Source organism: Dasypus novemcinctus, chromosome 17 (genome assembly GCF_030445035.2).
Source record: "Dasypus novemcinctus isolate mDasNov1 chromosome 17, mDasNov1.1.hap2, whole genome shotgun sequence".
NCBI classification, from domain to species: Eukaryota; Metazoa; Chordata; class Mammalia; order Cingulata; family Dasypodidae; genus Dasypus; species Dasypus novemcinctus.
Window position 1 is genome coordinate 79250206 of NC_080689.1, and position 27651 is coordinate 79277856.

At 55.8% G+C, this 27651-nt stretch overlaps 1 protein-coding gene across 4 annotated transcripts; it reads right to left on the reverse strand.

Moving 5' to 3' along the window:
- Window positions 1–419: 419 nt before the first annotated feature.
- Window positions 420–19893, reverse strand: CAPG (capping actin protein, gelsolin like). Of its 4 annotated transcripts, XM_058279016.2 has the most exons (11): window positions 19815–19893; window positions 18951–19003; window positions 7227–7262; window positions 6869–7041; window positions 6624–6778; window positions 6304–6471; window positions 4184–4333; window positions 3970–4062; window positions 3471–3603; window positions 1158–1246; window positions 420–618 (listed from the first exon to the last, which is right to left on the reverse strand). In XM_058279016.2, the coding sequence occupies exons 3-11, from the start codon at window positions 7247–7249 to the stop codon at window positions 553–555; spliced, it is 1050 nt and encodes a 349-aa protein (XP_058134999.1). In that variant the 5' UTR covers window positions 7250–7262; window positions 18951–19003; window positions 19815–19893; the 3' UTR covers window positions 420–552. The 4 variants fall into 4 exon arrangements, with proteins under 4 accessions (XP_058134999.1, XP_058134998.1, XP_058135000.1 ...); XM_058279015.2 differs by lacking the exons at window positions 18951–19003; window positions 19815–19893 and adding an exon at window positions 17907–18102; XM_058279017.2 differs by lacking the exons at window positions 18951–19003; window positions 19815–19893 and adding an exon at window positions 16446–16466.
- Between the last annotated feature and the right edge of the window lie 7758 nt (window positions 19894–27651).

The window sequence follows — 27651 nt, forward strand, 5'->3', positions numbered from 1 at the left end:
AGCTGCTCACCGACCACAATGCACTGGGCGTGTCCTGCCTGGCAAGCCCAGAGCCCCGGGGCCTCGGCCTGGCCTTGGGTTATCAGGGCAGGGCAGGAAATACGGCTCAAGCCGATACGCACCCCAAGCCCATGGCCTTCTCCGGGTGGAATGTGCGACTGAAGCTGGGCCCATGGCTGACAGCGACCTGGGGCCTGGACCCATGCCACCACCGAACCGCGTTCCCCGTGCACCGTGGAGCCGCGCTGGGTCCCCGGGGCGGCCCCTCTGCCTCAATCATGCAAAGCCAGGCCTGGCCCCTCAGAGGCTGTGGAGTTGTCACCGTGTCCCTTTGCCATCTCCGCAGGATGGTGACCAGCCGGGTGACTAGGCGGGGACAGTGAGAATTAGCCCCGGCCCCGCAGCAGCAGGCAGACAGCCCGGGAAAGCATGTTTCCTTTATTGGCCGCCCTCTGGGCTGGGCGTCTCAGCACGGGCCAGGCAGCCAGAAGAGGCACGAGCAGGCAGGAGGTGCCCGGGCGCAGAAGTGGGTCAGGCGGGGGGCGCCCGCCCTCATTTCCAGTCCTTGAAGAATTGCTTGAAGATGGGACTCTCGCGGCCCTGGGGCAGAATCTCCACCTGCAGGGAGAGGGGGAGAGAGGTCTGGCTCACGGGGTGGCCACATATGCCTCGGATAGGGAGGATGGGGAGGGGGTGAGATCTGCAGGAGGGTGCCGGGCTCAGGCCACGTGGGGCTGCACCCCGGATCAGCCAAGAGCTGGAAAGCAAGGTTACAGGGACAGGCTGAGCAAATAGATGGCTCTTCAGGACCTGGGTGCACAGCCGGTAAATGCTCCTTAGCAGCTCCCCTTGCCAGGACCCTGGAGCCCCGTTAGGCCAGGGCTGGAACGGACGGTCCCAGCTAGGGACAAGGCCCAGCGGAGGAGCTCAAGCTGTCCCAAGGCACACCCAGCTCTCGGGTCCCAGGGACGTGCTGCCCAGTACCTCTTAGAAAATGTTACATTTAAACGTTGCAGGATGAGGAGGGGCTTTCCCACTGGCCGGGTCTGAGGGAAGACGCCTGCCTGTTCCTGACTGTGCCAGGGTCCAGTCTGGGGGTTGGAGGCCACAGGCAGAACCCCAGGAACAGGGCCGGGGAGGGGCCGGGGTCCCCTCACCTGGGTGTTCGGGGCATACTGCATGCGGGAGATGAAGCCCTCAGCCACTTGGAGAGCTGCCTGCCGCTCCTTCTCATTAGCTTTCCGCCCTAGATCACAGAAAGATTTTTTTTTTTAAAAGGGTAGGGACCCTTTCCAGCCCCCTTTCCATTTTCCTCAGGGAAATCCCAGGCGAGGGCCACAGGATTTCTGGCCATTTTAAAAATACATGGACAGGAGGTCCCGAGAATGCTGGTAAGCTCTTGGAGGTGTGATATCAGCCCCTTGAGACTTCTCCCAAGCCAGAGGAAAAGTCATCAAAACTTCTGCTCCCAAGGAAGCAGATGTGGCTCGAGCAGTTGGGCACCTGCCTACCACACGGGAGGACCCGGGTTCGGTTCCCGGTGCCTCCTAAAGAAGCCAAGCAAGACAGCTAGCTGACGCAATGGGCTGGCATGGCAAGCTGATACAACAAGATGATGCAACAAGGAGACACAACAAGTAACTGGGTGTCTTCCTCCCACATAGGAGATCCCAAGTTCATTCCCAGTGCCTCCTAAAAAGAAGACAAGCAGACATAGAGAGCACACAATGAAGAGACACAAAGAGCAGACAGCAAGCACAAACAACAAGGGGGGGAATAAATAAAACAAATCTTTAAAAAAAAACACAAAACAACACTTCCACTCCTGGAGTGGGCTTTGATTGCTGTTATCAGCAGGAAAAAATCAGACATAGTAGGTCAAAGGAGCCAGAAGCCAGAAGTCAACCAAAATCGGGAAAGCAGACAGGAGCACGAGGCCCCCATGTGACAGGAGGCAGAAGATGTAAGCCACGGCCCCCCAAGGGTTGCACTACAGACTCGGGGGAGAAAGCACAGCCTTGCCCACACCTTGATTTTGGATTTCTAGCCTCTGAACCCATGAACCAATAAACACTTACACCTAAAAAAAAAAAAAAAAAAAAAAATCCCTTCTGCTCTGACTGGGGCTCCAGAGATCTCAGGGAGGTGCCTGGGTACTCCCGGCAGCAAACTCTGGATGGGAGCCCTGGCCTCTTGAGTGTGCCCGCTGCACGGGGGCAAGCGTTTCTCGTCAAGCTGAATAGGACAAAGGGGTGCGGCTGCTTTGGAGGTGAGCACAGACTGTGCTCCTGCTCAAGGCAGTTTTCCATGGAGACAAGGCCAGGAATTGTGGTCGGCTTTCCAGCCTGGCTAGAAAAATGGAATGAACCACACTGGATCTGAAATTAATATGCTGTCTTCTTCCTCTTGGAATTGACCAGCCGCACCCCTACCCAGGAGCCACCTGTCTCCCAGGCCTCCCAAATTTCTTGGGCCTCCTCTCGTTCCTCTTTCCACGATGACTTGTCTCTGCTTAGGGTTAAATAAGCTTCCATGGACGGGCCTGGGAAGCCCTCCACGCCGGCCTAGGTTCCAGGGCCATGTGCCCCATGGCAAGAGGCAACCCAGGAACACAATTCCCTCCCTTCCTGTCTTTAATTCTTAGAAACCTACCAGTGCCGCTTGCTGCCCCAGGCTCTTCCCCTTTGCCTGTATTTCTCTCTGGGGCAGCAATAGTGCTCATTGCCTGGTAGCAGCCATCGTTGGCACAGCTGACCCCTCCTCCGTCTGTCCCGCTGCGCTGGGGCCCAGGAGTTTCTCTCTGTCTTGATTGCTCCCACCAGTACTTATTGAGAATAAATGCTCTTTTGTCAAACACTAGAGACCCTGTGATTTCTGCTTTCAAGAAATTTAGGATCTGGCCAGGGACGTAAGACATGCTCCAAAAAGACAACCACAGAAAAGTTGACGGGGAGCTCCCAGGAGCCCTGGAAAGCAGAGCTGTGGCTCAGCATTTGCAAACAGTCAGAGCAGGCAGAGCAGGCTTCTCTGCAGTGTTTCTATTTCCAGCTAATCTGATCTCTTGGAAGAACAAGTTCCACAGGTCCACCTCCCACCACATAAAGAGATGTTTTAATATATCTGAGATTTATCTCCATCACACCTCAAGGCAGAATCCCAGGAGCAGGGCCCAGCAGCACTGAATTCTCTGGGCCAGGGGTTCTCCAAGTGAGGCCCCTGGGAACTTGGGGGAAATGCAGGTTCATCTCTCACCCCAGACCTACGGAATCAGATGGTGCCCAGCAGTCAATGTTTTAGCGAGGCCTGCAGAGAGCCTCTAAGGTTCCAGAACTTTTTAGGATTTAGGCAGAGGGGACAGCAAGGAGAAAACCCGCAGCCAGAGCTCCAGGAGGCTGTCTCGGTAGCAGCCGGGCAGGCCGAGGCCCCCGGCGGGGAGCTGCGGGGATCTGGGGCGGGGGCAGCATACGCACCCTTCCAGATGTAGATCTTGCCACAGAGCCCGTTGTCCAGCACGAAGCAGTCATCGGAGAGCAGCAGCTCCCGGGCGAACGGGCTGGAGTCGGCCACCTTGGTCAGGTTCATCTGTCCGGTGGCATCGGAGACCTGGGGGGAGAGGGCAGTGCCAGACCCGCCCCCAGCCCACCAGCCGATGGAGGACCAGGAGGAAAACACTGCCCCCCCCATCCCCACCAGCCGGTGGCCCCAAATCCATTCGGACACTGGGCAGACTCCAAATTCCAAGTAAATACAAACAGCTGCAAAAGCTACAGCCACACGTTGGCTTCAAAGTCTCCCTTCAAGAACAGTCGAGGAGTGCAGTGGCCTCTCCCGCCACAGGAGGGCACAGCGGCCCTTCCACCCGGGATGCACCCCGGTGCCCAGCCCCCCACCGCCACTCTCCCCTCGCCTGGGCCCTCGCCACCCGGCTGCACACACTCCCCAAGGCCCAGGGCGGGCCTCCGGGCTCACCTTATACAGAGCCGCGGCCTGGGCGTTGGTCCGGTCGGCCGTGAGGTCTTCCTCGGGGTCGCCCTCCTTGAGCGCGGGCTTGGGCCCCAGCACCTGGAGGGCCAGGGCGGGCCAGGTTTGCAGGGCCTCCCGCGCCGTCACCCCAGGCCGCGCGCCGCCAGGGCCGCAGCCACCAGGGGGCCCCCGCGCCCGCGCCCGCGGCCCGCGCCGCCACCTGCGCCATCTCGGCGGGCTCCTCCCCGTCGGCGACCGTCTCCACCTGCGCCCGGCCCCGCCGCTCGCCGTCGCGGATGGCCAGCGCCAGGTCCCGCGCCTTGTTGCGCTCCAGGATGTTGGACTTGGCGCCACACCAGACGAAGATGCTCTGCGGGGCGCGGGGAGGCCGTGAGCGCGCGCCCGCGCCCCGCACCCCGCGGGCCTCGCGGAAGGCCGGCGCCCCCGGCAGGAGCACCCCGACGGCAGGAGCACCCCGACGGCAGGCCCACCCCCCAGGCCTCCGTGCGGACCTCGGCGGGGCCCTGCCCCTGTTTCCTGTTCTCCACGGCCCGGGGCGCCATCGGTCACTTCTTTCTCCTATTTACACTGGCTCCCTTGACAAGATCGTCAGCCTCACGGGCGTGATGGCTGTTCAGCTTTGCTTTGTTGGCTGTGGGATACCCAGGGTGAAAACAGCCTGGCACACATTTAGGCACAAAGTAAGTATTTGTTGGATGAATGGATGAATGGGTGAATGAAAGGGCGAATTAACAACCAGGTGAATGAATGAATGAATGAATGAATGAATGAATGAATGAATGAATGAATGAATACCATCCTGGAGCCCAGGATCTCAAGCCGGGCCCAGCCCTCGTGGCCTCTCCTGAACTGTGGCCAGGTCTGCTCACTGGTCCCCGTCCCACCTCCCCACTTCTGATCTACCTTTCCGTCAGCTCCTCACTGACCTGCCTGCCCCCTTTGGGCAGCACAAAATGCAGGCCCAGCTCCTCCAACTGACTTGGACCTGTCGCGACCAGGCCTCACCGTCCCTGGCAATGCCGCCGCCCGGTCCCTGGGCCCACTGAGTCCCGGCTGAACTGGGCCCTTCACCGTGCACACACCTGTCTGTGCCTTAGCTCACCTGTCCCCTTTGGCTGGGATGACATCTCCCCCCGTGAGGGTCTAGCCAGGCTACGGGGCCCCTCCCTGCCCCCCAGACACGGCCACAGCCCCCCTCCGAGCCCCCACCACGACCTGCCATGGAGTATGGCAGGCGACAGGCACGCCGCGGCGGCCGCCCCAGGAGAAGCTCCTTGGGGACAGGGGCCTTGGGGGGGCCGGGGCTGGTCAGGGCGGTGGCAGGGTGCCTAAATGAATGACGAGTGGGCAACACAGCGAATGGCCTGGCAGGCGGCCTGCTTCAGAGAACCACGAAGGCTTGTAAGAAAGAGGGAGGAGGAGCCGGGATGTTAGGGGCAACGGCTAGAAGTTTCTAGAAGAAACTGGCAGCAGAGGCCAGTTTCGGTCCTGACAAGTGGAGGATGTTTTCTAAAGGCTGGAGTACTCCAGCCTGGGGTGGGCTGCCAGCTGAGCCGCCCCTACCCCCGGCCTCCTGGGCCCATCCTGCCGGCTCACCTGGCCAGGCCCACCCTGCCCGCCCTGCCAACCCTGGCCCAGGCCCACCCTGCCAGCCCACCTGGCCAGGCCCATCCTGCCCGCCCACCTGGCCCAGGCCCGTCCTGCCCGCCCACCTGGCCCAGGCCCGTCCTGCCAGCCCACCTGGCCGGGCCCACCCTGCCCGCCTGGCCGGGCCCGTCCTGCCAGCCCACCTGGCCGGGCCCACCCTGCCCGCCCTCCCCGCCCACCTGGCTGGGCCCACCCTGCCAGCCCACCTGGCCAGGCCCATCCTGCCCGCCCACCTGGCCCAGGCCCGTCCTGCCCGCCCACCTGGCCCAGGCCCGTCCTGCCAGCCCACCTGGCCGGGCCCGTCCTGCCAGCCCACCTGGCCGGGCCCACCCTGCCCGCCTGGCCGGGCCCATCCTGCCCGCCCACCTGGCCGGGCCCACCCTGCCCGCCTGGCTGGGCCCATCCTGCCCACCTGGCCGGGCCCGTCCTGCCAGCCCACCTGGCCGGGCCCACCCTGCCCGCCTGGCCGGGCCCACCCTGCCCACCTGGCCGGGCCCGTCCTGCCAGCCCACCTGGCCGGGCCCACCCTGCCCGCCTGGCCGGGCCCATCCTGCCCGCCCACCTGGCCCAGGCCCGTCCTGCCCGCCCACCTGGCCCAGGCCCGTCCTGCCAGCCCACCTGGCCGGGCCCGCCCTCCCCGCCCACCTGGCCGGGCCCGCCCCGCCGGCGCACCTGGCCCAGGTCCAGGATGAAGCAGTCCCCGGTGTTGAAGCTGTCCCAGCTCAGCGCCCGCTCGGTGGCGCGGATGTTCTTCTTCCCCTTCACCTGGTACAGCGTCTTGGTGACGGCGGGTGCCGCCCCCGGCCGGGTCTTGTGGAACGCCGACTCCACGCCACCTTCCTGCAGGCGCGGCGGCCAGCCTGAGCGGGCTGGGGGGGGACCCCGCGCCCCCCGCGCCCCGTCCCAGCGGCCCCCGGGGCCCCCGGGCCCTCCACGGAACGAGAGCCAGCCGCAAGGCGGGCGGCTGCCAGGGCGGGTGGGGCGGGCCTGACCTGGTACTTGAGGCCCCGCGGGAAGTAGCTCATGAAGAGGTCCGACTCATTGCCCTGCACCTCGCGGTGCTGCACCGGCCTCTCCCCGAGCAGGGTGTTGAGGTGCACGGCCAGCACGGCGCAGGCCCCCTGCTCGTCCCGGGACGACTGCTGACCTGGGACAGGGCGGGGAGGCCGCAGGGCCGGGTCGGTGAGGCCCGAGCCGGCCCCCACGCCACCCCCTCCGGCCGTCCCAAACCCCTCACCTATCCACAGGTGCAGGTGGGACAGTTCCTCGGAGCCATTGTGCAGCACGAGGTAGGAGTCTCCCGAGAAGAAGACACCCTGGTTCTCGGGGGCCACGGGCACCGGCTTCAGCTTCTCCACCCGCCAGATGTGCAGGCCGGGGTCCTGCACCGAGGCGGGGAACGGGGAGCCGCTGCGGAGGGGAGGGGGCGGGCAGTGACTTCAGGGGCCACGGAGGCTTCCAGGACAAGGAGGGAGGGGGCCCAGGGGGTGAGCGGCAGCGCCAGAAGTCTCTAGAAGAAACTGGCAGAAGCCCTGGGCAGGCGGGGGGCCAGGGGCGGGCACGGGGAAGAGGCAGAGGAGGGGGCCGAGACCTACCTCTGGGGGATGGATGTGTACATGGTACTTCCGGACCTGAAAGGACAGAGGCAGCCGTTACCGTCACAAATACCACGACAGCCTCACCTTGGTCTGGGAAGGCCCTGCCGTGTCCACCAACCATCTCCAGGAGCCCTAGAGGAGATTATCGCCGGGTAGATTTCTCAGGTTAAGAAACCCAGAGGGTCTTGGTCCAAGGTCGCACAGCCAGTGAGCAGCTCGTTGAGCCCAGGGCTCTGACCCCCGGCTGGTTTGTCCCCACTGCCGCGGCCCCTCAGCCTTGCTTCTCTTCTGCTTCCAGAACCCTAACTCTGGGTATGGACCTAGGGTGGGACACACCTCTCTAAGCAGCAGCCGCTTGTACTAGAGAAGTCCAAAATCCACACCTTAAGAAAAACAAGAAAAGGAAAAGAAAATCCAACCCAAAGTAAACAGAAGAATCAAAGAGCAGAAAACCACTAGAAAAGAGAGAAAACCAATGAAGCTGGTCCTTTTTTTTATGAGTAAAATTAAGAAACCTCTAGACAGACTGGGGAAAAAAAGAGAGAAGACAAAGATTTCCAACACGGGAAGGAGAAATGAGACATCACTACAGGTTCCTCAGTAGTAAAAGGATAAAGGGAACATTACAGAAAATTGTATGCCAATGAATTTGACAACTTAGATGGGCTGGACAAATTCCTTAAAAGACACAAACCACAAAAGCTCACTCACAAAGAAAGTGATTACCCAAATAGTTCTCCATTTTTAAAAAATTGAATTTGGAGTCAAAAACATTGCTACAGGGGCACAGATGTGGCTCGAGCAGTTGAGTGCCTGTTTCCCACACGGGAGGTCCTGCGTTCAGTTCTGGTGCCTCCTAAAGAAAACAAAAAACAAGTAAACAAATGAAAAAACCAACTCATGGAAGCCACGTGGTTCAGTGGTTGAGTTCCAGCTTCCCACATACAAGGTCCAGGGTTCAAGTCCTGGCCCCAGCACCTCAAAAACAAAACAAAACATGGCTACAAAAAAAAAAAAAAAAAAAGAATTCCAAGCCCAGGCCGCTTCACTGGTAAATTCTACCAAAAATTTAGGGAAGACATAATACCAATTCTATACAAACTCATCCAGAAAATAGAAGAGGAGGGAACACTTCCCAATCAATCCTACGCTGCCAGCTTTAGCCTGCTATCAAAACCAGATAAATATATTCCAGGAAAGGAAAACTAAAACCAATATTCCTCATGAGCATAAGCACAAAAAATACTAACAAAATTTTAGCAAACAGAATCCAACGATAGAGAACTTCCAGGAAGATGGCGAACTAGAAAGACACATGACTCTCTTCTCCAGAAAAATAGCTAGAGGACAGGCTAGAATAGCCTAGAAAAAGATCCTCTACGGTTTAGGACACCAGGCGATGGCTGGACACCACCCAGAAGAGAGAGGGAAAAAGGAGGGAAATAGCGACGACAGAACCGTGAGCTGAAAGCAGCAGGGGCTGCCGGCACCATCCCCCCACTAAAGGCACTTTAGAATTCTCGGGCCTCTGGGCCTGTGACAGACAAGGGGGCTCCAGGGATCCACCTCCCCAGGGAAGGGGAGGGAGAGGGACACAGCCTAAGGCTGACCCAGCTTCAACCCACAAATCTGGTCTGCTGTGTCCCTGGAGCCCTTCCAGGCCAGGTGGGGCTGCGCCATTCTTTGCCTTGGAGCCAGCAAAGGGCTAAATATATACGACCCTCCCAAGCTCCTTCTCTACCAACAGAGACTGATTGTTGAGGACTCAGAGGGAGTGGAAACATTCCCTAGCCAGGAAAAGGGAGGGGGCTGCCAGAGAAGGCTGGAGAACTGTCTCAGAGAAAGTTTGAATCACAAGGCTCCCAGCCTCCAGACAGGAAGCTCTGTCACATGATCCCAAATATGTTGCAGCAAACACACTCTGACCAGGTGTTGGAACAGAGAGCTGCCAAAGAGCACCATTTGCCGGGAGACCAAGGAAGTGCATGTGAAAAAAATTAAAAATAAGAAGTTTTTTCCAGACTCTATAGCCTCCCTCCCAAGGCCCTAGGAAGTGAATCTACAACCAATTACTGGGTCCAGTGCCCAGTTTTGAGCAATCAGCAGGACAGTCCTAACAATCCAGGTCGAGTCAAGAATCAAAGAGCAGTGGCAGCCTCCTGCCACTAAATCCCTACAAAAGAGAAAGAAACTGAGCATCTGAGTAAACTACATCCTAATCAGATGCCTAGACATCAGCAAAAATTTATGAGCCATACAAAAAAATAGAAGACATGGCCCAAGAAAAGAAATATATCAAAGCCCCAGAAGAGATGCAGAATTTGAGAGAACTAATCAGTTAGATGCACACAATTTTCCAAAATCAAATTAATGAGTTAAAAGACATTATGGTTAAAGTGATAATTGACATCTAGAAAACATTGGGTGAGCACAAAGAAGAATTTGAAATCCTAAACAGAGCTCTTGGGAATGAAAGACACGATAGGTGAGATCAAAAACACAATAGACACGACACCCGGGGATGAGCCTCCCTGGCACCGAGGGATCACTACCACATACCAGCTGAAGAAGCAACTAGAAAATGACCTTGAATTAAAGATTCAATGCGGAACAGGAGAATATACCTGTCTACATATAATAACATGACTTCGGGAAGCTGTTTGACCTAATGTAAGGGGGAAATGGAAAGGAGAAATGAGATTATAAGGCTGTGAGTCTCTAAAAAAGGGTCTGGAGGTTGTCAGAAGGAATACCCCTATGTACAACTGAACAGAGTCTAAGAGACAGATAAGGTAGATACAACCCCAGGTATCGGTTCTTTTGAGGGATAAAGAGACCCACGGGTTCTATGGTCATGGCAGAAGGGGTTCACTGCCATGACAGATAGCCCTTCTTTGGAGCTGGTGTTTCTGCGTGATGGAATTGGACTCAGAGGGGATCTCTTTCACAAGACTTGCATGCTACTTTATTGGAATTGTAGTTGGTGCTGGGTTTAAGATATATGTAGGGGATTTGAATCTCTGGACTGATAATATGACACCCAGGCACAGAGCCTCAACAGTCTTCAGCTCCTACACTTTGATTTATTGGACTTACTCCACTCAGCTAACATGGAGTTGAAGAAGGTCAACCACCACAACATGGAGCCTAGAGTGTCTACAACTGGAAGCGGGAGGAGTGCATCCAGTACCCATATGGAATCTAAGCCCCCACTTGACATAGATGTGCAATGGACACAACCAATCCAATGTCCACAGAGAAAATGTGGCATTGGTGTGGGAAGGGTGGCCATGGTGGCTGCTGGGTGTGGGGAATGGGAGGAAGAGATGAGATGGGGAGGCATTTTCAGGATGTGGAGTTGTCCTGGGTGGTGCTTCACGGACAACTACGGGACATTGTAGATCCCCCCAGGGCCCACTGGATGGAACGTGGGAGAGTGTGGGCTATGATGTGGACCATTGACTATGGGGTGCAGCAATGCTCAGAGATGAACTTACCAGGTGCAATGGATGTGTCATGATGATGGGAGAGAGTGTTGCTGTGGGGGGAGTGGGGGGCGGGGGCGGTGGGGTTGAATGGGACCTCATATTTTTCATAATGTAATTTTAAAAAAATAAATAAATAATTTAAAAAAAAACACACAATAGAGGCCTACAACAGCAGACTTGAAATGATAGGAGAAAGAATAAGTGATACTGAAGACAGAACAGCTAAAATTGAACAGAAAGAAAATAAAGGGAAAAAAATTGAGCAGAGGCTCAGAGAGTTGAATGAGAACATGAAACACAACAACATACTTGCCATGGGAGCTCCAGAAGGAGAAGAGAAGGGAAAAGGGGCAGAAAAAGTATTTGAGGAAATAATAGCTGAAAATTTCCCAACTCTCATGAAAGAAATGAACTTACATGTCCAAGAAGTGCACCGTACAGCAATCAGAATAAATCAGAACAGATCTACTCCAAGACACATACTACTCAGAATGTCAAACGTCAAAGATAAAGAGAAAGTTCTCAGAGCAGCAAGGGAGAATCAAACCATCACAGACAAGGGACATCCAGTAAGGCAGCATAGATATCTCCTCAGAAACCATGGAGGCAAGAAGACAGTGGTATGATTCAATTAGGATACTAAAAGAGAAAAACGGCCAGCCGAGAATTCTTTATGCAGCAAAATTGTCCTTCAAATATGAAGGTGAATATAAAATATCCACAAACAAACAGAAACTAAGAGAGTTTGCAAAAAAGAATCCACCTTTGCAGGAAATATTAAAGGAAGCCTTAGAACCTGAAATAAAGAAGACAGGAGAGAGAGAGGCTTGGAGGAGAAGAAAGAATAGCACTAAGGATAACCAAAAGAGTAAAAAGACAGACAAAAATATGATATAACATATGAAAACCAAAGAATAAAATGGTGGAAGTAAACAGAGCATTTACAGTAATATCACTGAATGTGAATGGATTAAGCCCCCCAGTCAAAAGATATAGGCTGGGGAGCGGACTTGGCCCAGTGGTTAGGGCGTCCGCCTACCACATGGGAGGTCCGCGGTTCAAACCCCAGGCCTCCTTGACCCGTGTGGAGCTGGCCCACACGCAGTGCTGATGCGCGCAAGGAGTGCCCTGCCACGCAGTGGTGTCCCCAGCCCCATGTGCAAGGAATGCGCCCCGTAAGGAGAGCCGCCCAGTGCAAAAGAAAGTGCAGCCTGCCCAAGAACAGCCCCGCACACATGGAGAGCTGACACAACAAGATGATGGAACAAAGAGAAACACGATTCCCGGTGTCACTGATAAGGATAGAAGCAGTCACAGAAGAACACACAGCAAATAGACACAGAGAGCAGACAATCGAGGCGGGGGAGGGGGAAATAAATAAATAAATCTTAAAAAAAAAAGAAGAAATTGCAAGTGAAATTAGTAAATACATTGAGACAAATGAAAACAAGAACACAACTTATCAAAACTTATGGGATACAGTGAAGGCAGCATTGAGGGGGAAATTTATAGCTCTAAATGCCTGTATTAAAAAAGTAGAAAGAGCTAAACTCAAAGATTTAACTGACCATCTAGAGACACTAGAAAAAGAAGAGCAAAGCAAGCAGAAGGAAAGAAATAATAGGGAAACGGACTTGGCCCAGTGGTTAGGGCGTCCGTCTACCACATGGGAGATCCGCGGTTCAAACCCTGGGCCTCCTTGACCCGTGTGGAGCTGGCCCATGCGCAGTGCTGATGCGCGCAAGGAGTGCCCTGCCACGCAGGGATGTCCCCCGCGTAGGGGGGCCCCATGTGCAAGGAGTGCGCCCCGTAAACGAAAGAAAGTGCAGCCTGCCCAGGAATGGCGCCGCCCACACTTCCCATGCCTCTGACGACAACAGAAGAGGACAAACAAACAAGACGCAGCAAATAGACACAGAGAACAGACAACCGGGGGAGGGGGGGGAATTAAATAAATAAATAAATCTTTAACCAAAAAAAAAAAAAGAAATAATAAAGATTAGAGCAGAAATAAATGAAATTGAGAGCAACAATAAAAACAGTAGAGAAAATCAACAAAACCAAAAGCTGGTTCTTTGAGAAGTTCAATAAAATTGGCAAACCCCTAGCTAGACTAACAAAAAAGAGAGAGAAGATGCAAATAAATAAAATCAGAAATGAAAGGGGGCAAGTTACAACTGACCCCACAGAAATAAAAAGAATCATAAGAGAATATTGTGAGAAACTGTATGCCAACAAACTAGACAACCTAGATGAAATGGACAAATTCCTAGAAATGCACAAGCAACCTATACTGACGCTACAAGAAATAGAAGAACTTAACAAACCAATCACATTGAAAGAAATTGAATCTGTCATCAAAATCTCCCAGCAAAGAAAAGTCAGAACCAGATGGCTTCACAGGTGAATTCCACCAAACATTTCAAAAAGAATGAACACAATTCTGTTTAAACTCTTTCAAAAAATTGAAGAGGAGGGAAAATTACCCAACATATTTTATGAAGCTAACATCACCCTAATATCTAAGCCAGATAAAGATACTACAAGAAAAGTACAGACCAATCTCTAATGAACATAGATGCAAAAATTCTCAACAAAATACTTGCAAATTGAATCCAGCAGCATATTGAAAGACTTATACATCACAACCAGGTGGGATTTATTCCTGGTATGCAAGGCTGGTTCAACATAAGAAAATTAATCAACACAATACACCACATTAACAAACTGAAGGAAAAAAACACATGATAAACACAATTGCCACAGAAAAGGCATGTGACAAAATCCAGCGTCCTTTTTTGATAAAAACACTTAAAAAGATAGGAATAGAAGGAAAATTCCTCAATATGATAAAAGGCATATATGAAAAACCCACAGCCAGCATCACACTCAACGGGGAAAGGGTGAACGCTTTCCCTCTAAGATCAGGAACAAGACAAGGCTGCCCACTGTCACCATCGTTACTCAACATTGTACAAGAAGTTCTAGCAGGGCAATTAGACAAGAAAAACAAAGTAAAGGCATCCAAATAGGAAAAGAGGAAGTAAAACTCTCACTGTTTGAGGATGACATGATCCTGTGCCTAAAAAATTCTGAAGTATCCATGACAAAGCTACTTGAGTTAATAAGTTCAGCAAAGTGGCAGGATACAAGATCAACACAAAAATCAGTAATATTTTTGTACAGTAGTACTGATCAATCTGAGGAGGAAATCGGAGGAAATTTCCATTTTCAATGGCAACAAAAAAACTCAAATACCTAGGAATTAATTTAACCAAGAAAGTACAGGACCTATATGCAGAAAACCAAAAAACAATGCTAAATTTTTTTTTAAAAGACCTAAACAAAGGGAAAGACATTCCATGTTCATGGATTGGAAGAATAAATATCATAAAGATGTCAATCCTACCTAAACTGATTTATAGATTCAATGCAATACCAATCAAAATCCCAACAGTTTACTTTACAGAATTAGAAAAGGCAATTACCAAGTTCATTTGGAAAGGAAAGTGCACCCAAATAACTAAAAGCATTCTAAAAAAGAAGAGCAATGTGGGAGGAATTTCACTGCCTGACCTTGAAACATATTACAAAGCTACAGTGGTCAAAACAGCATGGTACTGGCATAAAGGTAGACACATCGACCGGTGGAATAGAATTGAGAATCCAGAAATAAACCCTCATCTATACAGTCAGCTGGGGTTTTTTTTGTTTATTTTTTTAATTTTTTTTTTAAAGATTTATTTATTTATTTAATCCCCCCGCCCCGGTTGTCTGTTCTCTGTGTCTATTTGCTGCGTCTTGTTTCTTTGCCCGCTTCTGTTGTCGTCAGCGGCACGGGAGGTGTGGGCGGCGCCATTCCTGGGCAGGCTGCTCTTTCTTTCGCTCTGGGCGGCTCTCCTTACGGGTGCACTCCTTGTGCATGGGGCTTCCCTATGCGGGAAGTCCCCCTATGGGGGACACCCCTGTGTGGCAGAGCACTCCTTACACGCATCAGCACTGCACATGAGCCAGCTCCACACGGGTCAAGGAGGCCTGGGGTTTGAACCGTGGACCTCCCATGTGGTAGACGGACGCCCTAACCACTGGGCCAAGTCCGTTTCCCAGTCAGCTGGTTTTTGACAAACCTACCAAGTTAATGTTAACGGGACAAAACAGTCTCTTCAACAAATGGTGCCAGGAACCAGATATCTATAACCAAAAGAATGAAAGAGGACCCCTATCTCACTCCCTGTACAAGAATCAACTCAAAATGGATCAAAGACCTAAATATAAAAGCCAGGACCATAAAACTCCTAGAAGATAACATAGGGAAACATCTACAAGACCTTGGGGTAGGTGGTGGTTTCTTAGACCTTACACCCAAAGCACGTGCAACAAAAGAAAAGAGAGATAAATGGGACCTCCTCAAAATTAAACACTTTGCACCTCAGAGGACTTTGTCAAAAGGGTGAAAAGGCAGTCAACTCAATGGGAGAAAATATTTGGAAATCACAAGTCCCATAAGGGTTTACTATCCAGAATATATAAAGAGATGTTACAACTCAACAATAAAAAGACAAACGACCCAATTTTTAAAAAGGGAAAAGATTTGAATAGACATTTGCCCAAAGAAGAAATACAAACGACAAAAAACAAAACAAAACAAAAAACCCTGGAGCTAACATACTTAATCCCCCTCTAATTCTAAACTCCCTGCCTGGAGGGCTCCACCCATCCCCTGGCCTGGGTTCCCACTCCCGGATGCCCAGATCCACCCCAGATGCCGGATGATAAACATCATCTTTATTCCGCAGGTCCCTGGGAGCAAATTTTTTTTTGTACTAAAAGTTATTCGGGGCAAAGGGAAATACTGCTGGAGCAGAAGTGACTCACGCGGTTGAGCACCTGCTTTGCACACGGGAGGCCAATTGGCACCAGGAGGAGACCACTTAGGGGCAGGGGGAGTAGGAGGAGAGATGGGGGGAGTGCAAGAGAGCCGAGGGTGTTGAGTCAGAGCAGGAAACACAGCGGGAGGTCAAGGGCAGCGGTAATGAATGCAAAAGACCACAGGAGCTGGGACTTTCCTGTCCCAATGCCAACTGCGGAACAGCGGAAGGCATTTTTTGGCTCCAGTTTCCCTAACGGGGGCGGAGGGGGGGCGGAGAAGGAACGTTTGGTGTTTCTCCATCCCGCGGGTCACATGCTGCGCCCACATCCCCTAGCTCGGGCGCCCTCCAGCCCCAGCCCGCGGGCCGAGCGCGGGGGGCTTCTCGCCGTTCCTGGGGGGTTCGGGTCGAGTCCCAGAGCTTAGCGGGCCCCGAGCCCGGGCTGCCGCGCCCCCCCCCCCCACGCCCCCCTGCCCCCGGCCTCCTGCGTGGCCGCCCGGAGGCGCTGAAGCCCCGGGCCCAGGCGGGGCCTGCGCCTCTGCATTTTGAACCCGTGGGCCCGGGGTTCCCGAGGCTGCCGGTGACCGTGCCCTGGGGCAACCATCTGGGGGCTCGTAAGACCCCCGCGCCCCCACCCCATGGGTCAAAGCGGACTCCCCGGGGGGCAGCCGCCTTCGAGCTGCTCGGCCCAGGCCCCCCCGTGGGGTGTCTCTTACCCTCCACCCTCGCGCCCGGACGCCTCGCCTCGCCCTTCGTGCCCCTCTGCCCGGCCCGAGGGTCCCGAGCTCCACGAACCCCTCCGCCCTCGCGCCCGTCACGGCGCCCGCGTCCCTCTGCCCCAGGGCGAAGCCCGGCCTCACCGGGGCTTGCCCCAGCCCGGCAGGACCCCACGCAGCGGCCTCGAGCAGGGGCTCCCCCGACACTTCTGGGTGCCTCCCGCGGCCGTTCCACGTGCGCGCCCGGGCGCGGCACTGCGCAGGCTCGGGGGAGATGGAGAAGGGCGCCCTCCTGGCGTGGCTGGAGGGGCGGCCAAGTGGGAGTTCACCACTCCCCGTGGGGGGCAGTGGACAGACTGCCCTGGGAGGGGGGACTGCGCAGACTCCCAGACGCCTGCTTCAGAGGGAGCCCTTACCTAGAACGCCTCCCCGGGTGCCTCCCAACAACCACCCATACGCTCTGGGCTCGGAAATCCCTCCTACGGCGTCCCACGCCATCCTCTCCTTGAATGCTTCTGGTGACGGGGAACTCACCACCTCCCCAGGCAGCCTCTGCTGTGCCTCTACCAAAGCCTTCCCTTTTTCCTATCCTGCCCTGAGTTCTGGACCTGCCTCTGCTTTAGGAACTGTTCAGGCGGGGGCTGTGTTTTGCCCCCTGGATCTAGAGGGCACCCTGCAGGTGTTCAAAGCCTAGGTCTGGTGAATGGGACTTGCTGGGCTCCAGGGGCTGGCCGAGGGCCAGCGTGGGATGCCAACGGGCTGGTCAGCCTGGAGCAGCTGGGGAGGCAGGGAGCAGAGCTAGAGATTGGGTCAGACCAGGGATCCTGGGCCCAGGGAGGAGGCACCCTCTGCTGGCTGGCCCTCGGCCGGACTTTGAGAACACACCGGGCGCCCTGGGGCGGGGGCGGGGCTGTCACAGCTCGGCAAACCTTCAAGGCAATGCTGGGCAGCCCCGGGAGCCTGGTACGGGTGTCCCTGCCCTCCTCAGACCCCGCTGCCCTAGAAGGGCTGGGGGCAGGCAGGAACGCTTAGGGACACACCGGGTCCTCCGCGTCTGGGACGGAGCGGGGCCGGCAGCCAGGTGCGCAGGCTCTGGGCCGATGCTTTCCCCGGACTGCAAGCGGGATTTCGGTCACTGTCCGTCCTCGCCTCACCCCCGACCCCAGGCAGCCGGGCAGACCCCCAGCCGGGCTCTTGTCGACCTTGCAAAATAACCGCCGGCGCCACGCGGGTCTGGATTCCAGCGGGGAGGCCTGCCCGGCCCCGTCCCCAAAGCCCCTCCGCCCCAGTCCTCTGCAGAGACGCGACATTCCTGTGCTGGGGCCAAGCCTTGGCAAGTCTGGGTTCACCTCTAGCCCGAGGCAGCCCTGAGCAGCCCGGCCCCGCCACCCTGCCGGAGGAGCACCTGCAGGCAGAGCGGGGCCGGGGTGCTTCCAGAAACGCGGGGCTCAATCGCCCGCCGGCCAGCCCCACCGCAGGCCCTCGGCGGCCCCCCACTTTCACCCTTCGACAGCTCTTCTGCTTTCCTGGGTTCTTCTTTCCTCCAGCCTCGCCCTGCCCAGCTTCCCATTTCCCTCTCACTCCTCCTGGGCCGCCCAGCCCTACCTTGCCCAGTGAGCAGGGGGGTGGACAGTCCTCGGCCAGGCAGGGAGGACTTGCTGGAGGAGGCGGCACCTCTGAGGTCGGTCTCGAACGGCCACGTCCCCCCGCGCAGCAGCCTCAGCCTGGGAAGGCGCGTCTGCACCGCCCTGGGCAGCCAGCCGGGTTAGTCACATTTCCTGGGTGGGGTCAGTGGCCTGCTTTCCCTCCTCCCCCTGCCTCTTCTGCGTCCGGGCCCTGAGCGTCTGCATGTGATTTCTGTCTGTCTCTAAAACCGCAGCTCTGATGGGAGTGGCCGAGCCTCTGAAACAGGCTTTGCTGTCGGGTCTGCCCCGGAGGGCTACTGTCACGCACCTGTGCACTCTGGGGACAGCAGTAAACACCAGCATGGCCCCCGGGGCAGCCGTGGGGACCCCAAGCCAGCAGGGTCCACGAGGAGGGGGATGAGGCCGGGAGGGCAGAGCACCTGCCCACAGTCACACGGGGCATGGGAGGCCCCTTCCCTTCCACTCCCGCAAAGTAGGACGTGGGGAGAGCCTGCGGGAGGCTGGGGGAGCAGGCGAGCCGCCCGCAGGCCTCCTCTGCCCCCGCCCCAGTCTGTCTGTCTGTCTAAGACACAGGTTGGCCTACAGATTAGCCGGCGATAAGGCTGAGCCTGGTGCTCAGGGCCCCTCCCGGGGGCGGGGCAGGAGACACAGCCCGGAACGAGTCTGACCTCCAAACCCAACTCCCTGATCTGACTGCACAGGAAAAGCTGGGAGGAAAAAAAGGCCGGGACTGCAGGTCGCCTGTTGGAACTAGAATCCATCCACGTGCTAAAACTTCTGAGCCAGGGCGAGATGGGGAGTTAAATGTTGTCCCCCCCGCCCCCCAAAAAAATTACAGCCGAAAGCTGGCGTCCAAGTGTCTCCCCAGCCGAATGCTGGATCTCAAGATAGGGTCAGCTGGGCTGGGATCCCGGCAGGAGCTCAGCCCCTGGAGAATGGGGGGGAGGGGGGGGCATGCAGATAACCTGGCAGAGCAGGAGCAACGGGCAGGTGGGCTACTCACCAGGGCCACTTCCTTGGGCAAGCGGCTTGGCCTGGAGCGTCCCTGCGCTGGGTCTGTCAAATGGGCATAAAGAGAACGGTAAAGATGAAACGAGAGCCTATACTTCACAATCAAATACCACACCCTGAAGGAACGCAGGCGCCTTCCTCTTCTTTGTAAGTTTGTCATTCGCCCCAACAATGAGGAGTTATTCGGGGACTCCAGTAAGTGTGCCCACCCGGGGGGAAGCCGGCCTCCTGCCCCCACCCCAGCTCATGGGGCAGGAGCCGGGGCTGGGAATTACCGCAGAGAGCGCCCCCCTCCCCGGACGCACCCCCTTGCCACCCCCCAGCGAGGTTCAGCCACTCAGGTCCCCCCCGGGCATGGAACCTGGGTGGCGCTTGGATTCCAGCCTCGGTGCCTGGGCCCCGGGACAAGGACGAAAGGAAATCACTGTTTCCCCGCACTGGAGCCTGGCCTGGGAAAGGGGCCCCGCCACACCACAGGAGAAAAGAGGGGGGCACGTGCAAATCAACAGCGAAAGCTAGAGTCTCAGGCAGCCTTGGGACTTAAATGAGGGGCGCCCTAAGCTTGCCAACTGTAACGAGACGCTGAATCTTGCTTTTTACCAAACCCTCGTTTTCCTTGCCCCTCTGCGGAGCAGGGCTGCTCAGAGGTTGTCCCAATTGCAGTGAAACAAAGACTTTCTTTTCCTGGGCCAGCACAGACCGCCCCATCCCTGCCCTCTGGAAGGAGAGGAGACACGCCCGGCAGGGCGAGGAGGGGAGGGAGCGGGACCCCCGAGCCGGCGGGCCGGGCTGGTCGCGCCCCCAGCCGACCCCCGCTCGGGGAGCCCCAGTGCCCCGATGCGCGCCCCCCGCCTACCTGCCTGCAGCGCCCGCCTGGCTGCCTGGGAACGCGCGGGTCCAAGCTGGGGAGCCAGAGGGCGTGGCCGGGCCGCTCACTCCCTCCCGAGCCGGCCGGGGGCGCCCCTGAGCCAGCCCCTCGGAATCCTCCCCCGGGCCAGACCTGGGGCGCCCCAAGAGTGGGGCTGGCTGGGGGAGGCTCGGGCGGGCGGGGCAGGCGGATGGCAAAGTTCACTTCCCTGGCAGTGGGAGACCTTGGCCTCCATCCCGCCGCCGTAGCAGTAAGGCCTGGGTGCTTTCCTGCTCAGTCCTCCCATCCCGCGTGCAAGGGGGACATCACGGTTCTCCCACTTCATAGAGGATGCCTCCCGGGAGGCTCAGAGAGGGTGAGTGACTTGTCCAGGGTCACACAGCTAGACTGGTAGCAGAACCGGGCTGATCTGGCTTCACAGCCAGATGACCCTGGACTCCCTCAGCAGTGCTCCCCAGGGGCTCTGGACATCTCCGGCCCCGCCCTGGGAACCCCGTGCAGCCACACCTCGATAGCAAAGGGGCACTTGGGTCACAGGGCCACCGAGGTGACCCCTGCCACGCTTCCAGGCAGCCAGGCCTGGCCAAGCCCCCCCCCCCCCCCCCGGCCCACTCCGAGGGCATACTCTTCCCAGAGCATTCTCAGATTTTTACGTTTTAAAAGGGAAACTTTCAGTGAGACGCACACATCCTGAAAGTCCAGTTGGATGAGTTTCGCAGATGTAAACACACATTGCAACCCCCCACCCCACCATCAAGATAGAAATCATTTCCAGCACCCCAGGAAGTTCCTGTCGCCACATGTCTTTATCATCCGCCACGTGTCTGCTGCCCCCACCAAACCGCTGGCGCCTCCAGCCCGGGGAGGATGGCCGGGCATTCTGGTAGACAGTCAAAAATTCTAAAGAGGAGAGAGGCTGTACCTCAGTGGTTGAGCACCTGCTTCCCATGCATGAGGTCCTGGGTTCAATCTCTGATACCTCCAACAACAAAAAAACCCCAGAAGATTATAGAGCCAAACCCCCACTTTCTAGTACTGCACCGGCCTGTGTCATCTTGGGAAACTCACTTAAGGTTGACCCCAGCCTTCCCACCACGTCAGGGACGGTGAGGAGCCGGCGAGCCCGCACATGGAAATGCCTTGGAAAGAATCAACACCTGGGCGTGTGCTCAGCACTGCTAGCATTATTGTTACTTCGAAGATGAGCACCTGGCTAGAACTAGAAGGTGGCATTAGCTGGTGACTCTTGAGTTTAGCTGCTTGGCCCTGCCCAAGGTCTGGGGCCACCCAAGCTGGCCAGCCTTCTGCTTCCGTGTCCACGAACCCAGGATATTAACTGATTTCCTGAGCTAAGAAATTTCCTGCCATGGCAGAGGGTTCTCCCTAAGCCAGCTCCTGACCTGGCTTCTGGCCCCCTTGCCAGAGAGCCCGCTGTGGGCCTTGGACACCCCCTCTGTAAAACGGGGACCCAAAAGAGTCCCTTCTAGCTACTCGGACTCCATCCTGAGGGCAGCTCGGATCAAGCTGACGTGGGGGACCCGCCGTGGTACTTAAAAATTCCAACATGGCTGAGCGGGTGTAGCTCAGTGGTTGAGCACCTGCTTTGGGTTCAATTCCTGGGACTTCCTTAAAAAAAAATCCATCCTAAGTGTGAAAGAGTTGGACTCAGATGTGAACTTTTTCTTTTTTCTTTTTTAAAGATTTATTTTATTTATTTCTCTCCCCTTTCCCCCCCACCCCCAATGGTCTGCTCTCTGTATCCATTTGCTGTGTGTTCTTCTGTGTCCGCTGGCATTATCTGGCGGCACTGGGAAACTGCGTCTCTTTTTTGTTGCGTCATCTTGCTGCGTCAGCTCTCCATGTGTGCAGTGCCACTCCTGGGCAGGCTGCGCTTTTTTCACATGGGGCGGCTCTCCTTCTGGGGCACTCTGCTCATGTGCACAGTGCTGTGTGTGGGTCAGCTCACCACATGGGTCAGGAGGCCCTGGGGATCGAACCCTGTACCCTCCATATGGTAGGCAGACGCTCTATCAGTTGAGCTATGTCTGCTTCCCTGAACTTTCTGCACATGCCTCTTTTATCACTTTTACTGAACCTGTGGTTGGTGCTGGGGTTGGTGTATGCCCAGGAGACTCCAGTCTCTGGACTGGCCATGTGCCAGCTGGGCCCTGAGCCTCAGCAGAGTTGCAGCTCCTATTCCCTGGTTTGTTGGACTTGCACAGGTCGGCTAACGGGGAAGTGAAGATGGTCAACCACCACACCAGGCACCGAGAGTGCCTACAACTCCAAGCAGGAGAATCGCATCCATCAGCCACGGATCTAAGCCCCCTCTCAATACAGAGGTGGAGTGGACATCACCAATCCAGGGTCCACAGGATGGAACTATAAAATATGGATTAGAGTAAATTTACTGGCATTCTAATTATAGACCTATTGTGACTAGTAATGGAAGAAACTGTAGCACTGACCTGGAGAAAGTGGCCACGGTAGTTGCTGAGGGCAGGGAGAGTGATGTAGAGATGAGATGTGGGGGCATTTTCAGGACTTGGAGTTGTTCTACATGATATTGCAGGGACAGATGCTAGACATTATATATCCTGCCATAACCCACTGAATGGACTGGGGGAGAATGTGAACTACACTGTAAACTATAATCTCTGCAGTGCAGCAGTGCTCCAAAATGTATTCATCAAATGCAAGGAAGGTGCCACAATGATGAGGGAGGTTATTCCTCAAAACCTTCCTTTGAAGACAAGTTGACTCAGGATGTGTCTAACCATTAATACTTCATCTGCGAATGTTTTTTTCTGGGTCGTTCCATGAGGAATGGGGTCTGAGTCTGAATGATCATATTTTCTGAGCAAAATTTAGGGTTCAGAAGGGTTGTTTTCTTTGGATTTGGGCTGTTTTTAGTTTTGGGTTTTTTTTGTAATGACTGCTGATGATGCTCAGAAGTTACCTGACCAGTGACCCCCTGGAACACTTCGGCGACCTCTTGGGGAAGTGGGAGAGGCCAGTCCAGGGTGAGCAGGAGGGGCGGGCGGGACACTGTGGCGTTGGTGGGGAGGGCACCGGGCGATTGGGGTGGGAGGGGCAGGGCGGGCTGACGTCCAGGAGGACGCAAAGGCCAGGTTCCCCCCCCCCAGCCGGGTCCCCCGGGGTTCCGGGCAACGATGTGCAGCCTGGCAAGCAGCGGACACTTTGGAGTGCTCCCTCTGTGGTCAGGCCTCCACACTCTGCGAGGCAGATGTTCTCATGATCCTCATTTTCCAGGTGAGGAAACTGAGGCAAAGTGAAGTCAAAACAACCTGCTTCAGGAAGCCCTTAATAAGTGGAAGGGGGTGCTGAGGTCCAGGGTGGGATTCCCTGGTCACCACTCCGGTGCTCCCTGAGGTGGGGGCGGGCTGAGGGGCCCCTCCTCCGGGCCAGGCCCTCCTCTTCCCTCCTGCCTGACTCCGTTAAAGCCCCAGGCCCGCCTTCTCTCACCCGGGAACCGTGGAGCCAGTCGGGAGCTCCTTCGGGCACCAGCCGCCTCGGCTCACCCTCTGGGCAGCTTGCCTTTAAAGCAGAAACGTTTCATTTCAAAATAACCCTAGACTCACAGGAAGTCAGGATGCTGGTCCATACAACACGGACGAGCCTTGGAAACACGGTGCTGAGGGAGAGAGGTCAGCCACAAAGGGCCACCTGTACGTGACACGTCCAGAGCATGCAAACCCACAGAGACTGAAAGCGAGTTAGGGTTTCTTGGGGCTGGAGGGTTTAGGGGGGTGAGTGCTAACGTGGGAAGCCCGCGCTCAACCGACCGAGCTACACCGGCCCCTCTCGGGTTTCTTTTTGGGGTGGTTAAATGTTCTAAACTTAGGTCGTGGTGATGGTCATGCAACACTGTGACTATACTAAAAACCATTGACTTGTGCACTTTAAGTGACTTGTCTAGTATGTGAATTATAACTCAATAAAGCTGTCAAAAAACAAGCAGAAGGGCTTTCAATCTTTGAGTGGTAAGGCCATCCCTGACCATTTGTACCCCCACTTTAAAAAAAAGTTCAGAGAGGCCCCATTTACGTATCACCCAGCTTTCCCTAATGGGGACAACTTATGTAACTATACTACACTGTCAAAAGCCTTCTCTTTTTAGAAAATATCAGGGAATATTCAACCCATAGAGGTTGACAAGGGCAGGGGGCAAGGGAAATGGGGATTTAATGCATAATGGGTGTAGGGTTTCTGCTTGGGAAGACAGGAAAGTTTTAGCAATAGAAAGGGTGAGGAGAACACAATATTTAGAATGTGATCAATCCCATTGAGTGGTATGCTTGAGATGGGAAAGTTTATGTTGTATGTATGTTCCCACACTTAAAAATAAAAATAAAAAAGAGCCACCGAAGAGACAATGTCATTAAATGCAATACATGCTCCTGGATGGGAACTATCTAAAAAGGGAGTTTAAAAAAAAAAAAAGATATGTTATTGGGACATATTGAAAAGATTAGAATATATCTAACGTCAAAGTTAAATTTCTTGGACTTGATAACCAAATGTAAGGTAGTTACATACGTGAATATCCTTGTCCTTAGGAAACATGGCAGTATTAAGTGCTCAGGCTGCAAGATGTATGCAACCTACACTCAAGCGTTCTGTTGATAAAGAGATCTCTAGATAGATTGATATAGCAATGTGGCAAACGTTAAAACTGGGGAGTGTAGGGGGATGTTGCAGAGTTGGAGTACTCTGTATGGGTTTATATTATTTTTGTAACTGTCATATAAGTCTGAAAGTATTTCAAAATTAAAAGTTGAAAAAGGCAAGCCCAGGACCTTTCCTTCAGAGTGCGCCCCATTGATTGGATCCTCAAAGCAACCCTGTGGGCCAGGGTCACCCCATTTCTTGGTTGTCTTGGTCACAAGCGCCTTCCCCCCTCCCCGGAGTTCTTCTGCAGGGCTGCCAGATTTGGCTAATAATTTTATCTGGCACCCCATGAGGTCCAGTAGCAGCCGGGGCTGTTCAGCTTTTTGAGACCCTATTAATCATAGACCCTTGGCTGAGGGGCACTCGACCTCCACCTCCGGGAGACCCAGCCCGGGCCTCACTTCTCCCGCCTTTTCACTCCGGCTTGCCTCAGTTTGCCCATCTAGAGACGGGCTGAGCTCGCGCCTTCAGGTAGTCACGAGGGTGCTGGCCCGACAAGGGCCAGGGGACATCGGGTCTGAACTACAACTCCCAGCAGGCAGTGGGCCGCGGGCGGGGCGCAGCCGCATCCCTCGCCGGCCCGAACTACAACTCCCAGCAGGCAGCGGGCTGTGGGCGGGGCCCAGCAGCCTCCCTCCCTGGCCCGAACTACAACTCCCAGCAGGCAGTGGGCTGCAGGGCGGGGCCACGAGGGCCGACCCGGAAGGGGAGCTCTTGTCCCGCGTAGTTGGAGGCCCCGGGAGGGCTGGGGCCACCCTTGCTTGGAGGAGCGCGTCCTCCCTGCAGCAGAAGTCTACCTTCCTGCCCCTGTTCTCCCCGTCAGACCCTGGGGTCTCCTGCTGAGCCCAGGGAGGCTGGAGCTGCAGAGGAAGGGACTGGGGCCTGGGGGCCGGGGACCGGGGCCGGCCCCCTTGTGGGGACCCAGACCGAACTTCCCTAACTCTCGCCAGCGCCTGAGCAAACCTCCCTTTCCGTTGTCCGTGTGGCTTGCAGGTTTCTCGGAGAAGCCCAGGGAAGGCCTGGGTGCCCCGTGCCTGGGCACGTGGGTGGGATGTTCAGGCCTCGACTTCACCTGGGAGAGGCAGGCGAGGGCCGGGGCTTCCGAGACGGGCACCCCACCAGGGCACTCGCCCGCAACACCTCCCAAAGGGCTCCGCTCGCCCATGGCCCTCGGCCCAGAGCCTCCTTACCCACCCCGCGCGGGGGTCTGAGGCGCTCCAGAAGAGACTTACCCCGCCCTTGAGTGCAGGTCAGCAGCTCGGGGACCGGGGACCGGCCTGCGCTGGGGCGTGAGCCGCGCTCGGCCGCCTCCTGCACCCTGCCGGGCCAGGGCAGCCTCTCTCCGGAGGCCTCTTCTCAGCTGATTGCTGGCTCCCAAGTGGGGACTCGGGTTACACCTGTATCAGGAGCAGTGACACCACAGTGGCCCGCAACATGTTGGACTTTTTGTCCCCAACCCCCCTTTTCAACTTTCATACATGCTGATCTGGACAGAGACCACGACGTTCCTGATGGTTAAGGTCGGTGGGAAACCCAAGTCCACCGAGGACCCGTGAATCCTGCCAGCAAGAGTTCCTCCTTGTGCCGTTTTAGGGCCAGGCCGGCTACTTGGTAGAAATATCCCATTTAATTTCAAAACAATTAGGAACAGCTTTGGAAGGCTGTCCAAAGTAGATGGCCCGCATGCCCTTGGTAGCTGGTGGAGGGTTCCCCTAACTGGTCGGGTGGTCTCTAAGCAGGGGACTCCCCTGGGAAGTGGTCGAGGCTTGTTTCTCTGAGCGTTTGCGTTAACACAGCCAGCCTTTTGTTGAGTAGCCCCGCCGCCCCCTTGACATGAGAGAGACCTGAGAGATGGGTACCAGAGAAACTTGGAGAGCCTCCTGCGACAGCAGGCGCCTGCATTCCAGGGCCCAGCTCCCAACACCTGAAACAGGAAGGGCCAGGATGTGCTAAGGGCCGTCTCTGGCCCATCCCCTGCTTCCTGTAAGTGCGTTCACTGCTCCCTGAGGACCCAACCGACAGGGTGCAGGGAAAGTCACCAGGCAGAGTTATTAGGTCATCACACGGCATGGGGCCAGGTTGAAGATGCCAAGCCCAAAAGTTGGGCTCTTTCCTCCCGAGGGCCTGGGGAGTGACTCAGGGATATACCTGTCCTTTACCTGGAGGCACCCACACCCAGGCTAGTCACACTGCCTGGTGCAACTTCTCGAGAGCCTTGGTGCATGGATATTTCCAGTAAGAGGTTGAGAAATGGTTACTGAACACCATAAATGGAAATTCATTGTTTTAATAACACCTTCCACCTGTCGTGGAATTATGGTGGGATTTTTATCTTTCAATCTTTTAATATTGTCTGCACACATTTTTTCAAAGCTCATATTTACAGATTTGCTGTACAACTGTTAAAACTCATTTCTGCAGATTTTTAAAAAATTTTTATTTTTATTTTTTATTGTTGTCGAAGCTAATGGTCTGCAGACTTTTGAAAGCAGGTCCTCGCACTAATAACAGGTGACAACAAAAGACTCCGGAGAGGGCCTCCTGGCCACCACGGCCCCTGCCCTGCCCCCTGTGTCCTGGGGGTGAGGGCTGGGCAGCCGTGCGCCCCCCGCTCGCCGCCAGGGGTCACCCTCACCCCGGAGCGCCGGCTCAGCAACCCCGCTGCCCAGACAGGGGCGGGTGGGGAGGGCCTGGGCCCCGGGCACGTCCTCAGCTGTCGGCCTTGGCCGGGACCCAGCAGCCATCTCCGCTCTGGCCTCAGCTCTTCCGTTGGTTAACGGTGGGGAGGGCGATCTCCGGGACGTCCCCGGCCATTGAGGAAGGATGTGGGGAGTGGAGACACATCCGTGTGGCGCCGAGGGGGGAGGAGGCCGCCGCGTTGTCTCAGCCTCTCCCGGACCAGTCCCAGGAGAGAAGGACAGGGGAGGCGTGGGATCGGGAGGCGCCTGGCCCGGGCTCCGAACCCAAGAAGGACGTCCAGGCAGGCATGGGTGACCTGGGCGAGGGGGTACACAGCCCTGCCCCTCAGGAAAGCACAGAGGAAGGGGGGCCCAGAACCAAGATGCACCTGGAGAAGGGGACGGTCTTCAGCAGGCAGACACGAAGCGGCTGCGCCAGCCTGGTGACCCGGGCG